We start from the raw sequence: 17,650 nt of genomic DNA, 5'->3' as shown, positions 1-17,650 counted from the left end.
TTGAAATATTTTTTTAAATGTTCTTTCTATGGCGATGTCTGTCTTGATGACTGTCTGTTTTATAGTTCACTGGTTCTGTAGCCTGTCTAACGATACATGGCTGTTATAGTTGATGAAATAAACATACAAGATGCTTTAATATAGAACTTTATTGAGGATAAAAAGATATGAATTCGATAGATGGCTGATGCTCTGAGCCCACACAAACGTTCAGAGATATTCTGTGTTTTACTTCACTTATACAATAAACATTGTCATTACTAAACCTGATACCCATTTCTCAAACCAGATGAGTTATCCTTCATACCCAATAGTCATCAGCAGTAAAGGATATATTTGATATATTGACTGGACATAATGACAGACCGAACAGCACTACATTGTGTTGCTAGTGGGAATCCTCTGCTCTGTGAGAACAGGGTCATGTTCAGTAGAGACAAAACGTTTTGAAACGGCATGGAACACGATGGTACTGCACTTCCTGAACTTGTCCAATAAGAACAGATTTTTTTAAAATTATATTGCCGTTGCAAAACGTTTTGTTACCTTGTGTCCTACTGAATACCACCCAGGCTTCCCTGTGCTTCAGCTGTTCGCTCACCTCAGGGACACCTGTAGTCTGTCTCCAGCTGCACCCCCCCCCCACCCCCCTGCCCCCCCCACCCACCCCTCCCATCAGTGACACCTGTAGTCTGTCTCCAGCTGCACCCCCCCACCCCTCCCCTCAGTGACACCTGTAGTCTGTCTCCAGCTGCACCCCCCCACCCTCCCCTCAGTGACACCTGTAGTCTGTCTCCAGCTGCACCCCCCCCACCCCTCCCTCATGACACCTGTAGTCTGTCTCCAGCTGCCCCCCCCACCCCTCCCATCAGTGACACCTGTAGTCTGTCTCCAGCTGCACCCCCCCCACCCTCCCCTCAGTGACACCTGTAGTCTGTCTCCAGCTGCACCCCCCCACCCCTCCCCTCAGTGACACCTGTAGTCTGTCTCCAGCTGCACCCCCCCACCCCTCCCATCAGTGACACCTGTAGTCTGTCTCCAGCTGCACTCCCCCATAGAGACTCATTGGAGTGACCCCCCAGCTGAGCACGTTCCCCCTGGGAGAGGTGGTGTTCTCACAGGACATCTGTTCCTGGATCTCAGACGAGCTCAAAACGTAGTCCCACAAGTTGACATCTGTCATCTGACCCACGAAGGCGTCCATGTCAGAGATCCCCAGGAAGCCGTCCTGGTCCTTCCCCAGGATGAAGACCCCTGCTGGGCTGACTGTGTATCCCCTCCGGAGGTACTGCTCCTCCCCCACCAGCCCGTTGATCCACAGCTCAACCCCCCCGGAGTGGGACGACCAGGTGACGCAGTAGTTGACCCAGTCACGGGAGTGGAAGTTGTGGGGCAGGTTGACAAACTCGTTGCCGATCCACAGACCCACCTCGATGGATCACATGAAAAATAGAAATAAGACTGTTGATGACTTTTCCATCCCTCGCCCAGACCCCCCCTCCCCGACTCCCCTCCCTCCATGACTCCCTCCATGACTCCCTCCCTGACTCCCCTCCCTCCCTGACTCCCCTCCCTCCCTGACTCCCCTCCCTCCATGACTCCCCCTCCCTCCCTGACTCCCTCCCCTCTCACACTGACTCCCTCCATGACTCCCTCCCTCCCTGACTCCCTCCATGACTCCCCTCCCTCCCTGACTCCCCTCCCTCCATGACTCCCTCCATGACTCCCCTCCCTCCCTGATTCCTCCCTCCATGACTCCCTCCTCCCTGACTCCCTCCCTCCCCTCCCTCCTTCCCTCCATGACTCCCTCCCTCCCTGACTCCCTCCCTCCCCTCCCTCCTTCCCTCCATGACTCCCCTCCCTCCCTGACTCCCTCCCTCCCCTCGCCTCCCTCCATGACTCCCTCCCCTCCCCTCGCCTCCCTCCATGACTCCCTCCCTCGCCTCCCTCCCTGACTCCCTCCCTCCCTCCCCTCGCCTCCCTCCCTGACTCCCTCCCTCCCTCCCCTCGCCTCCCTCCCTGACTCCCTCCCTCCCCTCGCCTCCCTCCCTGACTCCCTCCCTCCCCTCGCCTCCCTCCCTGACTCCCTCCCTCCCTGACTCCCTCCCTCCCCTCGCCTCCCTCCATGACTCCCTCCCTGACTCCCTCCCTCCCTGACTCCCTCCCTCCCCTCGCCTCCCTCCATGACTCCCTCCCTGACTCCCCTCCCTCCTTGACTCCCTCCCTCCCTCCCCTCGCCTCCCTCCATGACTCCCTCCCCTGACTCCCTCCATGACTCCCTCCCTCCCCTCGCCTCCCTCCATGACTCCCTCCCTCCCTGACTCCCTCCCTCCCCTCGCCTCCCTCCCTGACTCCCTCCCTGACTCCCTCCCTCCCTGACTCCCTCCCTCCCTGACTCCCTCCTTCCCTCCCCCCTCCTCCCCACCCTCCATGACTCCCTCCCTGACTCCCTCCCTCCCTGACTCCCTCCCTCCCCTCGCCTCCCTCCATGACTCCCTCCCTGACTCCCCTCCCTCCTTGACTCCCTCCCTGACTCCCTCCCTCCCCTCGCCTCCCTCCATGACTCCCTCCCCTGACTCCCTCCATGACTCCCTCCCTCCCCTCGCCTCCCTCCATGACTCCCTCCCTCCCTGACTCCCTCCCTCCCCTCGCCTCCCTCCCTGACTCCCTCCCTGACTCCCTCCCTCCCTGACTCCCTCCCTCCCTGACTCCCTCCTTCCCTCCCTCCCTCCTCCCCACCCACCTCATATCCCATGGTGATCATCAGTTCGTTGTCGTTTCCCTGGCTGGAGTATGACAGGACAGTGTGTATCTCTCCAGGGCGCGTCCTCAGGTGCATGCAGGCGGTGAAGGAGTGCAGGTCCATGGAGTGAGCCAGGTGGGCCCGGGCATAACTCTCTGTGTTCCTCTCTGGGAAGTGGAGCACCAGGGGAGACATCACTCTGGGCTCTATTTTGGGACAGGAATTATAGGGTTAACATCTGATACAGAAGAAGGAATGTTACATATCTTCTGCATCACACAACAATTCTCTAAATAGAAGTACTCTAAATAGAAGTACTCCAAATAGAAAGTGTAAATAGAAGTACTCTAAATAGAAAGTGTAAATATAAGTACTCTAAATAGAAAGTGTAAATATAAGTACTCTAAATAGAAAGTGTAAATAGAAGTACTCTAAAGCGAAGTACTCCAAATAGAAATAGTGTAAATAGAAGTACTCTAAATAGATCATTGTCACATCCTGACCCTAGTAAGATGTCATTTTCTATAGTAGAGTAGGTCAGGGCGTGACAGGGGGTGGTTTTTCTATTTCTATGTTTAGTTCAAGTTTTCTATTTCTCTGTTGTTGTTTTTTGGGGTTGATCTCCAATTGGAGGCAGCTGGTCCTCGTTGTCTCTAATTGGAGATCATATTTAAGTATGGGGGTTTTCCTCCTGGGTTTTGTGGGTTATTATATTTTGAGTAGTGTTTGTTTCTCTCTGCGTCACGGTTTGTTGTTTTGTCATGTCAGTTATTTACGTATTGCAAAGTTTCACGGATTTAATAAAATGTGGAACTACAACCACGCTGTCCCCTCTCTACGATAGCCGTGACAATCGTAAAAGAGCAACTTCATGTAAAATGTTACACCATTCAATACATATACCTGTAGTTATGTTCTAACTACTATTGTGACTACTATTGTAACTAATAGTGTAACTACTATTGTAACTAGTGTAACTGAGCAAATTTCAGGTCTGCTGAGCGCAAACTTGTAATGTTGTGATAATGATGTGCAACTTCCAGCGTGCGTTTCCTGTGAACACTGAGGCTGTACCCGCTTTAAGTTACAGTTTCAGACAGTGGTCAAGATGGCTACCGTGGCTATTTGATCATAATTTAGGCCTACCATCAAAAACGATAGAGAAAATGAATCCCATAATATTTCAACATGGAAATAGCTGTTCTGTCACGGATTGGTGAAGTAGTTTAATAAGCTAAATGTAAAATACTGTTGATTTAACAGGTAAAAAAAAAAAGGAACAGAAAGGAACGCAATAAACCAGTACTTTTTTTGGGTTTGAACCAGTTCAGAACTTTATTTTGCTGGTCGGAACAGTGGAATGAAACTATAAAAATACTGTTTCTGTTCAGAACAAAACGATTGGAAAATAATTTTGGTTCCAACCCCTGATTGTAATAACATTGTGATAAGACGTTGGTTGTTATTGTATGTAATATATAAGAGCAGCCTCGTAGCGTACGGTGTACTCCATACCTAACTACAGTACTCACCTTGTTTGGAAGGCCTTGCATCCCCAATTGCACCTACATTATTAACAAAAACACAGAGTCAGTTCACCTAAACCTTCACTCATTGTTATACTTTTAAATGTCAATATTATAGATATCTCACTTGAATGTATGTGTTTTCCAAGAGAAGTAATCAGACCCTCGATCTTCAGAAGCTTTGATTCGATTTCATCTTGGCGACAGAACGCTGAGTGGAGAAAGAGAGAGTGAGAGAGAAAGAAAGAGAGAGAGGGAGAGAAAGAGAGAGAGAGGGAAAGAAAGAGAGAGAGAGAAAGATAGAGGGAGTGAAAGAAAGAGAGAGAGAGGGGAAGATAGAGAGAGAGAGGGAGAGAAAGAGAGAGAGAGGGGAAGAAAGAGAGAGAGAGGGAGAGAAAGAAAGAGAGAGAGAGAGGGGAAGCGAGAGGGGGGAGAGACAGATATGCCGAGAAAGAGGAAGGGAACATGGTCAGGGAAAGGCCTTGAGGCTGATTCCTCTCAGATGGGTTACATATGTTGAGCATCATAAATCATCTGAAAACATACTGTGAGATAAGCATCATCTTAGAAATCCACTATATTAAAGACATATGTTGAGCATCAATATGAGATATATCTATCTGTGTCTATTTGCCTGTTAAGTTGATCCATTCCTTAACATTGATCTCAGTCTTTTCATGTCCCAAGGGTTACTCGGGAAAACAGAAAGATAGTAAGAAGGGCGAAGGCAAAATTACAGTCTGGCAACACAAGACCATCCATCCATCCATCCATCCATCCATCCATCCACTCACACACTCTCACACACTCACACACTCTCACACACTCTCACACACACACACACACACACACACACACACACACACACACACACACACACACACACACACACACACACACACACACACACACACACACACACACACACACACACGGGCCTGTATACAGATGTAGGATCTTAATTTGATCACTCTTTTGTTGCTGAGAATTTTCAAACTTGTAGCGTATTTAAGTTTATAAAAGACTTCTAAAGTTTGTAATTTCCAATTTGAAATTTCAGACAAGGTTTTCCCTAACAATTTTTTTTATCAACCTCTATAAAAATGTTCATTAATTATAATCCACATAATAATTCACGTATCCTGTTGCTGCAGGATAATTTTCCTGTTGTAGAAAACTGGCTCAAATTAAGATCCTACATCTGTAGATACAGTGCTACCTTTTCAAACGGAGGCTACAGCCATATTAGGACAACTAATTGATCCATTCCCTATCATATACAGCAGGACCTATATCTACATAGATATATAATAATATTTTCCCGTTTAGTTTATCTTTTTAATTCCCTAAGAGTAGGTTCTAGCTACGTACTGCCTTTCCCCAGGCGAGGCAGGAAGGAGGACTCGACCACGCGATCGTTGAGCGGTTGGGCCATGCGGTAATCATTCCACAAAGTCTTATTGTCCATGTCCATCAGAGTACTTTCCAACTTTCTGATCTGGATTGGGGGAGAGGATAGAAAAGAGAGTGTATGAATCAATTAATTCAATAATGAATCAATTAATTCAATAATGAATCAATAAAAGGATGAATGAATAAATGGATGAATCAGTAAATCTTTCACAGGGCTGTTTCATCTGCTTTTTAGGGAGGCTAGGAGCAGAGTGTAAGAGTTCACGTCCATTGTTGAAAAATGTAAAGGTTTAATTTACACATCAGCAGTTTTGTGAGACATCAGGGAGAGCAATCAATGAACTAAACAATCAAGTAATCAATAAATCACAGGGCTGTTTGATCTCCTTTTCATTCACGGCTATAGGTACAAATTTCAACAACAAAAAAAGTTGAGTTAAATTTCAAAGAAAATTGATGTGGAGAATTGAGAAGTTAATTTTACAAATCAGACGGTTTGAGAGAGAGAGATAGCAGGGTTACCTGGTTGTGAGAGAGGGTGATGGGCGTGTCAAACACTGTCCACAGGATGCTCTCGTAACAGGGAGGGGTGGTGAGAGAGCCTTGGTACCTGAAGAAATGGTTCAGGTTCTCAGGTAGCATGGAACGCACGTTGAGGGTGGATATGTTCATGGACTGGCCTGTACAACATCCCAACAGGTGAAAACAGAAACTGAACATCAGTAATACTGTTGTTAATGTAGATACATTCAGTAATACTGTTGTTAATGTAGATACATTCAGTAATACTGTTGTTAATGTAGATACATTCAGTAATACTGATATGAATGTAGATACATTCAGTAATACTGTTGTTAATGTAGATACATTCAGTAATACTGTTGTTAATGTAGATACATTCAGTAATACTGTTGTTAATGTAGATACATTCAGTAATACTGTTGTTAATGTAGATACATTCAGTAATACTGTTGTTAACGTAGATACATTCAGTAATACTGTTGTTAATGTAGATACATTCAGTAATACTGTTGTTAATGTAGATACATTCAGTAATACTGTTGTTAATGTAGATACATTCAGTAATACTGTTGTTAATGTAGATACATTCAGTAATACTGATATTAATGTAGATACATTCAGTAATACTGTTGTTAATGTAGATACATTCAGTAATACTGTTGTTAATGTAGATACATTCAGTAATACTGTTGTTAATGTAGATACATTCAGTAATACTGTTGTTAATGTAGATACATTCAGTAATACTGTTGTTAATGTAGATACATTCAGTAATACTGTTGTTAACCTGTTAGGGCTAGGGGGCAGCATTTGCACGTCTGGATAAAAAAAATGTACCCGATTTAATCTGGTTACTAATCCTACCCAGTAACTAGAATATGCATATACTTATTATATATGGATAGAAAACACTCTAAAGTTTCTAAAACTGTTTGAATGGTGTCTGTGAGTATAACAGAACTCATTTGGCAGGCAAAACCCTGAGACATTTTCTGACAGGAAGTGGATACCTGATGTGTTGTATTACCTTTAAACCTATCCCATTGAAAAACACAGGGGCTGAGGAATATTTTGGCACTTCCTATTGCTTCCACTAGATGTCACCAGCCTTTACAAAGTGTTTTGAGTCTTCTGGAGGGAGATCTGACCGAACAAGAGCCATGGAACGATGATGTCCCATTAGACACCTGGCGCGCGAGTTCATGTTGGGTACCCTCGTTCCAATACGTTATAAAAGAGTATGCATTCGTCCACCTTGAATATTATTCATGTTCTGGTTAAAAAGGCCCTAATGATTTATGCTATACAACGTTTGACATGTTTGAACGAACGGAAATATATTTTTTCCCCTCGTTCATGACGAGAAGTCCGGCTGGCTTAGATCATGTGCTAACAAGACGGAGATTTTTGGACATAAATGATGAGCTTTTTTGAACAAAACTACATTCGTTATGGACCTGTGATACCTGGAAGTGACATCTGATGAAGAGAATCAAAGGTAATGGATTATTTACATAGTATTTTCGATTTTAGATCTCCCCAACATGACGTCTAGTCTGTATCGCAACGCGTATTGTTCTGGGCGCAGTGCTCAGATTATTGCAAAGTGTGATTTCCCAGTAAGGTTATTTTTTAATCTGGCAAGTTGATTGCGTTCAAGAGATGTAAATCTATAATTCTTTAAATGACAATATAATATTTTACCAATGTTTTCTAATTTTAATTATTTAATTTGTGACGCTGACTTGACTGCCGGTTATTGGAGGGAAACGATTTCCTCAACATCAATGCCATAGTAAAACGCTGTTTTTGGATATAAATATGAACTTGATAGAACTAAAAATGCATGCATTGTCTAACATAATGTCCTAGGAGTGTCATCTGATGGAGATTGTAAAAGGTTAGTGCATCATTTTAGCTGGTTTTATGGTTTTGGTGACCCTGTCTTTGACTTGACAAAACATTACACACAACTCTTGTAAATGTACTGTCCTAACATACTCTAAATTTATGCTTTCGCCGTAAAACCTTTTTGAAATCGTAAAACGTGGTTAGATTAAGGAGATGCTTATCTTTCAAAGGGTGTAAAATAGTTGTATGTTTGAAAAATTTGAATTTTGACATTTATTTGGATTCAAATTTGCCGCTCTTGAAATGCACCTGCTGTTGATGGAGTGCACCACGGGTGGCACGCTAGCGTCCCACCTAGCCCATAGAGGTTAATGTAGATACATTCAGTAATACTGTTGTTAATGTAGATACATTCAGTAATACTGACATGAATGTAGATACATTCAGTAATACTGTTGTTAATGTAGATACATTCAGTAATTCTGCTGTTAATGTAGATACATTCAGTAATACTGTTGTTAACGTAGATACATTCAGTAATACTGTTGTTAATGTATATACATTCAGTAATACTGTTGTTAATGTAGATACATTCAGTAATACTGTTGTTAATGTAGATACATTCAGTAATACTGATATTAATGTAGATACATTCAGTAATACTGTTGTTAATGTAGATACATTCAGTAATACTGTTGTTAATGTAGATACATTCAGTAATACTGTTGTTAATGTAGATACATTCAGTAATACTGATATTAATGTAGATACATTCAGTAATACTGATATTAATGTAGATACATTCAGTAATACTGTTGTTAATGTAGATACATTCAGTAATATTGTTGTTAATGTAGATACATTCAGTAATACTGATATTAACGTAGATACATTCAATAATATTCCAAAGAAAACCAAATCACCTGCGTACTTGACTTTTCCCAGGTTGCTGATGAAATCGCTGTAGTAGGTGTTCTCAAAATGTCCGTCCTATAACGGACAAAACCACAATCAAACCTACGAACCGGTAAGCGATGGATTCTGCAATCCTAGGCTACATGGTCTCCTTGCCAAAATGAGGCAAAACAACCACACTGGTTAAAAAAAGATACCGGCCTGACTGAAACTAGACAACAACGAGAGAATGAGTTAGGTTGTTGATGAAATCGCCGGTAGTAGGTGTTCTCAAAAATGTCCATCAAACTAACTGGCTAAAGGTTTTATATAAAATGCTTTTTGTCACATGCTTGGTAAACAACAGGTGTAGACTAACAGTGAAATGCTTACTGACGGGCCCTTCCCAACAATGAGGAGAGAGGAAAAGAAATAAGAAATAGTAGAACGGAGAGCTGGGGGTGGGAGAAAACTCCAGCTGTATGTGTGACTAGAACGTTGTCTCAGTAAGCAAGACTACTTTTACTAGGGCAATAGAACACCAGCACACACACACACACACACACACCCGCTACACAGCTGCAGTCCATTAGCTGGGAAGGATGCCTGTGCCCTGTGGCAGCGTTGCCTAAGCGATGACCTCTAACCCACAGCAAAGTGTTGGAACTGACTGGCTGACTGGTTGGCTGCCTGACTGGCTGAATTAATGGCTAACTGACTGGCTGACTGGTTGGCTGCCTGACTGGCTGAATTAATGGCTAACTGACTGGCTGACTGGTTGGCTGCCTGACTGGCTGAATTAATGGCTAACTGACTGGCTGACTGGTTGACGGTTTGACTGACTGGCTGGCTGGTTGGCTGGTTGGCTGCCTGACTGGCTGAATTAATGGCTAACTGACTGGCTGACTGGTTGGCTGGTTGGCTGGTTGGCTGCCTGACTGGCTGAATTAATGGCTAACTGACTGGCTGACTGGTTGGCTGGTTGGCTGCCTGACTGGCTGAATTAATGGCTAACTGACTGGCTGACTGGTTGGCTAAATTAATGGCTAACTGACTGACTGGCTGGCTGGTTGGCTGGTTGGCTGCCTGACTGGCTGAATTAATGGCTAACTGACTGGCTGGCTGGTTGACGGTTTGACTGACTGGCTGACTGGTTGGCTGGCTGAATGAATGACTAACTGACTGGCTGGCTGATTGCCTGCCATTTGTTCCCATCTCTAGAAGCCAACTTTCCCTCAGCGGGCCAAACAGCACGCAATCGCCCAATCAATGGGCCCATTAACCGCGCAGGCAGGATGTCCAATACTATTATACTATCAAATGTTATGACAGGGGGCACCGGGCCAGGGGGCACCGGGCCAGGGGGCACTGGGCCAGTTACCCACAAAGCTGTTCTATGTGTCATCTGTTCCGAGTTCATATACTGGAATACCACAAGAAGAATGTAAAATACGAACAAGAAGATGAACAACCTATCTTCAGATCTCACCTCGTAGAAGAAGGCTAGAACTGCCAGTCCGTCAGGCTTGTCGCTGGCCTCTTGAAAGCTCTTGTACTTATCAGAGTTATAATGGACAACATGGAGCTGCAACACAGAGGACAAAAATGTAAGTTGAAAGTTGCTCCAGTTGTCAAACACCAGGTTGGAAATCATTTTATTTGTTAACATCCACATGTACATCCGACTCAAACTAATCTGAACTTTATCCAATCTACAACTCAAGAAGATCCACTTGTCATTGCTAGAGGGTGAGAAAGCAGCCCAAGATCAGCAACGTTGGATATCTTTAGTACATAACCTATGTTCCTCCAGGAACCAAGAGGATATCTTTAGTACATAACCTATGTTCCTCCAGGAACCAAGAGGATATCTTTAGTACATAACCTATGTTCCTCCAGGAACCAAGAGGATATCTTTAGTACATAACCTATGTTCCTCCAGGAACCAAGAGGATATCTTTAGTACATAACCTATGTTCCTCCAGGAACCAAGAGGATATCTTTAGTACAGGAACCAAGAGGATTAAGTAAATAATCCATACAACAGTCATCCATACAAAATGTCCAGCAGAGTATATATTATAGTATATATTACTAGCATATATATATATATCCAGTACCAGTCAAAAGTTTGGACACACTGTCACGATCTTCAAAAGGACGGGACCAAAGTGCAGCGTGCGTATAGTTTCACATAATTTATTCCAAAGTGAAACTTAACAAAACAACAAAGACCAAAAAGAGTGTGCCGTTCGTAGCGCACAATGCACTAAACAAAACAATATCCCACAAAACACAGGTGGGAAAAAGGCTACCTAAATATGATCCCCAATTAGAGGCTGCCTCTAATTGGGAACCATACAACTCACCAACATAGAAATACAATGACTAGAACACCTCCCTAGTCACGCTCTGACCTAAACACCATAGAGAAGCAAGGGCTCTCTATGGTCAGGGCGTGACAGTACCCCCCCCCAAAGGTGTGGACTCCGGCCGCAAAACCTGAAAACAAATGGGGAGGGTAGAGGACTGCCTAGTGTTGGTGGCGGCTCCGGTGCGGGTCGTAGCCCCCGCCCAGACCCCGGATCCGGCCATGGCGCCGGGCTGAACGCCGTGCCTGGACTGGGCATCGGCGCAGAGGAAGGCTCCGGCCATGGAGCGGGACACACACCTACTCATTCAAGGGTTTTTCTTTATTTTACTATTTTCTACGTTGTAGAATAATAGTAAAGACATCAAAACGATTAAATAAAACATATGGAATCATGTAGTAACCAAAAAAGTGTTAAACAAATCTAAATATAGTTTATATTTTAGATTCTTCAAAGTAGACACCCTTTGCCTTGATGACAGCTTTTCACACTCTTGGCATTCTCTCAACCAGCTTCACCTGGAATGTTTTTCCAACAGTCTTGAAGGAGTTCCCACATATGTTGAGCACTTGTTGGCTGCTTTTCCTTCACTCTGCGGTCCAACTCATCCCAAACCATCTCAATTAGGTTGAGGTCGGGTGATTGTGGAGGCCAGGTCATCTGATGCAGCACTCCATCACAGATTTCCACCGGTCTAATGTCCATTGCTCGAGTTTCTTGGCCCAAGCAAGTCTCTTCTTCTTATTGGTGTCCTTTAGTAGTGGTTTCTTTGCAGAAATTTGACCATGAAGGCCTGATTCACGCAGTCTCCTCTGAACAGTTGATGTTGAGATGTGTCTGTTACTTGAACTCTGTGAAGCATTTATTTGGGCTGCAATCTGATGTGCAGTTAACTAATGAATGTATCCTCTGCAGCAGAGGTAACCCTGTGGCGGTCCTCATGAGAGCCAGTTTCATCATAGCACTTGATGGTTTTGTGATTGCACTTGAAGAAACTTTCTATGTTCTTGAAATCTTCTGAATTGACTGACCTTCATGTCTTAAAATAATGATGGACTGTCATTTCTCTTTGCTTATTTGAGCTGTTCTTGCCATAATATGGACTTGGTCTTTTACCAAATAGGGCTATCTTCTGTATACCATCCCTTCCTTGTCACAACACAACTGATTGTCTCAAACCCATTAAGAAGGAAATAAATTCCACAAATTTACTTTTAATAAGGCACACCTGTTAATTGAAATGCATTCCAGTTGACTACCTCATGCAGCTGGTTGAGAGAATGCCAAGAGTGTGCAAAGCTGTCATCGAGGAAAAGGGTGGCTACTTTGAAGAATCTTAAATATATTTTCATTTGTTGAAAAAAACAATTGTTACTAAATGATTCCATATGTGCTTTTTCTAAGTTTTGATGTCTTCACTATTATTGTACAATGTAGAAAATAGTAAAAAATAAAGAAAAGCCCTTGAATGAGCAGGTGTGTAGAAACTTTTGACTGGTACTGTATACATATATAAATATATATATTGAATATTTGCACTGCTGGACTGTTTTATGGATAATAAAAGGTAGTATTCACATCTTTCAGAAACCTAAAGAGTGATGTGTTGTTTCGGTTCAGCCTACAATATTTATACAGCAATTCAGCTTCCAGCTGCCAATGACCTTGAACATCAATATCAAATAAATTAATACATTTGCTATACTAGACTTGTGACTGTTGTATGGCTATAATGGAGATGCACTGTTGAGTTAGAGGTAGCCTGGTCTCAGAACTGTTTGTGCTATCAGGTCAACTCCTTTTGATGTTGCCATGACGAGGAGTGGCAATGAGTGTCATGATGGTACAAAGGCTGCTTTTAAGGCCTTAGTTCCACTATGGTCAAGTCAAGCCCACCTCTATTTGTTCTGCTGTTTTAAATCGTTCAGAAACAGTTTTTTGTTGTTGTTGTTGGGGGGGGGGTAATGTATCTGTAACACGAGCCCACCTCTATTTGTTCTGCTGTTTTAAATCGTTCAGAAACAGTTTTTTTGTTGGTTCGGGGGGGTATTGTATCTGTAGCCCACCTCTGCCATGTATCTGATGCCATCCAGGGTGTGCTCTGCCCCGCTCTCCTCCAGGTCCCAGCCGCCCCAGTGGAGGTGCATCTGGACGGCCGTGTAGCCGCCAGGGAGACCCTTGGTAATCACCATGCTGGGAGGGAGGACGATTTCAACTGCCCACAACACAAGAAGACATTTTAATATTTACAATGCCATTTAATTCATTCATTAATAAATATATACCATTTAATTAACTCATTTATTTATAAATATATGCAGATGCTTTTATCCAAGGAAACTTAGTCCCATTGAGATTAGGCTAAAGGGACCAATACTAACTAATTTAGATACAATGTTTAAGATGTTATTGTTGAAAAAATATGTTTCAATAGTATTGAATGTTCATTGTTCATTCACTATAACAAAACAGTAAACGCTAAAACTGTTATAAAGTTCACCAGGAATATAAAGTTGGATTCATTTAAAAAAAAAATTGTTGTTCATTATTTCCGTTTTGTTTTTGGGTGGGGGGTGGGGGTACACCTTCCCACACTACTTTTTACCTGAGTGTCCATTGTTTTTCATGAGGAAGTTACCCTTCTGAGCATCATATCCAGTGAGCTCGAGCTGCAGCATGTGGGGGTTGTGACGCACGCTCCGCCGCTGGATGTCAATCGGGGACTGTCTCCGGCCGCCGCACGCCGGATACTCCTCCGCCCAGTGCACCTGGTCCAGGGCCCCTTCTGGAGAAGGAGAAACAGAACGGATGGATGGTAACGACGACGATGAACAATACAACAATGTGAACTTGGCCCAATGTCTAAAACTGGCTGCCCAAGCCTCCAAGTAGACATTCCGACAGAGGCCAGTTTGTTCACGCAGAGGAGAGAAGGAACCGACGGAACACTACTGTATAAAGTTCCTCTGTTTCTCCCTCTACCTTCACAGCACCTTGATGTAACCACAAAACCTCTAAAGCCAAATGTCTGAGTGATGGTTTGTAAGAGAGGTATTACAGTAAACCGTGCGTCTGTCACGAACCAAATGGCTGTCTGAAGGGCTCAGACATTACACACTATGATAATGAACAGAAATGATATCGTTCCTAGCTGTAATCATATAGGTCTACGGTCTACACTGGGGATTTAATCGTCATGCTACCTGTTTGTCATCATGAGCGGTAGATCTACATGATTTAAACAGCAATTATAAACTGGGTGGTTCCAGCCCTGAATGTTGATTGGTTGACAGCCGTGGTATATCAGACCATATACCACGGGTTTGACAAAACATTTATTTTTACTGCTTTAATTACGTTGGTAACCAGTTTATAATAGCAATAAGGCACCTAGGGGGTTTGTGATATATGGCCAATATACCACGGCTAAGGTCTGTGTTCAGGCACTCCGCGTTGCGTCTTGCCTAAGGACAGCCCTAAACCGTGGTATATTGGCCATATACCACACACATTGCAAACTTTCATCAGTTTTATCATGTCTTAAACTACAACTATTTCTATTCATCCCTTTTTTTTCCCAGACATAAAATATCCTAGAGTTAATCATCTCTACAAATAAGACATGAAAAATGAATTGAAATATCTGAGAATGAGTTCAAAACTTTGTGGGGGTTTTTTTTCTGGGGTTTTGGAGTCCAAAAAAAACAAACACAATGGATAACGAAAAGGAAATAGGTCATCAATGAATCCATACCTGTATATGTCCAATGTATTCCATCTATCCCAGCAGAGGCAACGCTTACCAACATGAAATGAACAAAAAGACTGAAGCACTCCATTTCAATGGAAATCCTCTTGATACACACACGCACACACGTCCCTCACTTCTCTCCCGCTCTCTCTCCAACTGCGACTGAAAGGCGGTACTGAAACTTCTGTGAAACCAACGCCCCAGGCTTACTGCTCCCCTTTCCTCAACACAGTGTTACACAAGAGCACCAACCTCTGGTTGACTATTGATTACTTGAGCTTTTATCAAAATGTTTTACAAAACGAAATGGTAACGGCACACTTCCCCAATTGTGACTCATTGTATACAAATATTGGCATAGACTTTTGGTTGGGAGAATGAAATGTCATGAAATGCTCTCTACTTTTTTTTAGTTTTGAATGTTTGTCGCTCCCTCGTTGTCCAGTTGTTTATTCTTGTTGTAAATTGTACTTAATGTAAATAATATTGTTTATTTTAAACGGAGGATTCATTTGGATGCGTCATGACCATCATGATAAAGGGAATGTGGTCCAACACATCTGGTTCATGTTAACGTTTGTCCATAATCTAAACAGACCAGTTCATTTATTTAGTCTATTTTATTGATTAAGGGTCAAGAGAATATTGTAGACACATTTTACATTGATAGATTACTTTTATTGTTATGGTTATAATGGCAAATGTGTCAAGATGTGGGCTTTTTGGGAAAATAGGTGGACATTAAACTTTTAACACTAACAGTCAACACTAAGAAACAATTAATTTATATTGATCTCTAATAATTTCATACATTTTGAATATGTTATAAATTCACTTTGAATTTGTAGACAAAATTATGAAATATTTGACAGGTGCTTCACCAAGTATTTTGAGAGGCAAACTTGCCCTTGACTATAATAATGTATTAGAAAATCTTGTTCAATTTCCCACAACATGCTTTTTTCACTGCCTGGCTTAGTAATGAGGAAAGCCAAGCCTGCTATCATCACTTCCATAGAAACATCCTGCAAGTACAGTCATGTTGACATCTGTCACTATAATGTGTGCCAGAGGGGACGTTACCCTGTCAGAGAGTGCATGAGTCCCAAATGGCACCCTATTCCCTACTTAGTGCACTACTTTTGACCAGGACCCATGGCAATGTAGTGCACTATATAGGGAATAGGTTGGCATTTGGGACAGCACAATGAGTCTCATCTAACAGATGTTTCATGCATTACACCCATCAGCACATTAGAACAAGCTTTATACGGGTCTGAATAGAGAGAGAGTGGGGTAACAGGTATAATTTGCTGGGAGCACCACCTGTTACAACATGCTCCTGACCAGGCCCTACTGCCTCAAAGAAAATCAAATAACCACAAGCCTCCTCTCTCTGTGTGTGTGTGTGTGTGCGTGCTTTTTTTATTTACTTTTTCTTGTCATCCCTCAAGGGTAGTTACGTTCACACTCTTTATACATTATACAGTGCATTCGGAAAGTATTCAGACCCCTTGACATTTGACATATTTTGTTAAGCTACAGCCATATTCTAAAATGGATTAAATCGTTTTTTCCCGCTCATCAATCTACAACAGGTTTTTAGAAATGCTTGCAAATAATAAAAAAATCTAAAACTGAAATATCACATTTACATTCAGACACTTTACTCAGTACTTTGTTGAAGCACCTTGAAGCACCTGATTACAGCCCCGAGTTTTCTTGGGTATGACGCTACAAGCTTGGCACACCTGTATTTGGGGAGTTTTTCTCATTCTTCTCTGCAGATCCTCTCAAGCTCTGTCAGGTTGGATGGGGAGTGTTGCTGCACAGCTATTTTCAGGTCTCTCCAGAGATGTTTGAATGGGTTCTGAGTCCGGGCTCTGGCTGGACCACTCAAGGACATTCAGAGACTTGTCCCAAAGCTACTCCTGTGTTGTCTTGGCTGTGTGCTTAGGGCCGTTGTCCTGTTGGAAGGTGAACCTTCGCCCCAGTCTGAGGTCCTGAGCGCTCTGGAGCAGGTTTTCATCAAGGATCTCTCTGTACTTTGTTCCGTTCATCTTTCCCTCGATCCAGACTAGTCTCCCAGTCCCTGCTGTTGAAAAACATCCCCACAGCATGATGCTGCCACCACCATGCTTCACCCTAGGGATGGGGCCAGGTTTCCTCCAGACATGACGCTTGGAATACAGGCCAAAGAGTTCAAACTTGGTTTCATCAGGCCAGAGAATCTTGTTTCTCATGGTCTGAGAGTACTTTAGGTGCCTTTTGGCAAACTCCAAGCAGGCAGTCATGTGCCTTTTACTGAGGAGTGGCTTACTCTAATCAAGTTGTAGAAACATCTCAAGGATAATCAGGATGGAAACAGGATGCACCTGAGCTCAATTTCGAGTCTTATAGCAAAGGGTCTGAATACTTAATTAACTTGCAAACATTTCTAGAAACCTGTTTTCACTTTGTCATTATGGGGAATTGTGTGTAGATTGATGAGGGGAAATAATTATTGAATCCAGTTTAGAATAAGACTGTAACTTAACAAAATGTGGAAAAGGGAAGGGGTCTGAATACTTTCCGAATG

General features: G+C 43.1%; 1 protein-coding gene across 1 annotated transcript; it reads right to left on the bottom strand.

Annotated features, from left to right (window-relative positions):
* Window positions 1–1,005: 1,005 nt before the first annotated feature.
* On the bottom strand, window positions 1,006–15,319 carry ca6 (carbonic anhydrase VI). Its single transcript, XM_014147477.2, has 11 exons — window positions 15,076–15,319; window positions 13,927–14,106; window positions 13,388–13,536; window positions 10,439–10,534; window positions 8,979–9,045; window positions 6,205–6,362; window positions 5,641–5,767; window positions 4,397–4,480; window positions 4,276–4,308; window positions 2,744–2,949; window positions 1,006–1,429 (listed from the first exon to the last, which is right to left on the bottom strand). Exons 1-11 carry the CDS (start codon window positions 15,158–15,160, stop codon window positions 1,016–1,018), a joined length of 1,599 nt encoding a protein of 532 aa, XP_014002952.1. The 5' UTR covers window positions 15,161–15,319; the 3' UTR covers window positions 1,006–1,015.
* Between the last annotated feature and the right edge of the window lie 2,331 nt (window positions 15,320–17,650).

This window comes from Salmo salar, chromosome ssa15, assembly GCF_905237065.1.
Source record: "Salmo salar chromosome ssa15, Ssal_v3.1, whole genome shotgun sequence".
NCBI classification, from domain to species: Eukaryota; Metazoa; Chordata; class Actinopteri; order Salmoniformes; family Salmonidae; genus Salmo; species Salmo salar.
The sequence above is the reverse complement of the archived record's forward strand: the minus strand, read 5'-3'. Positions and strand labels throughout refer to the sequence as shown.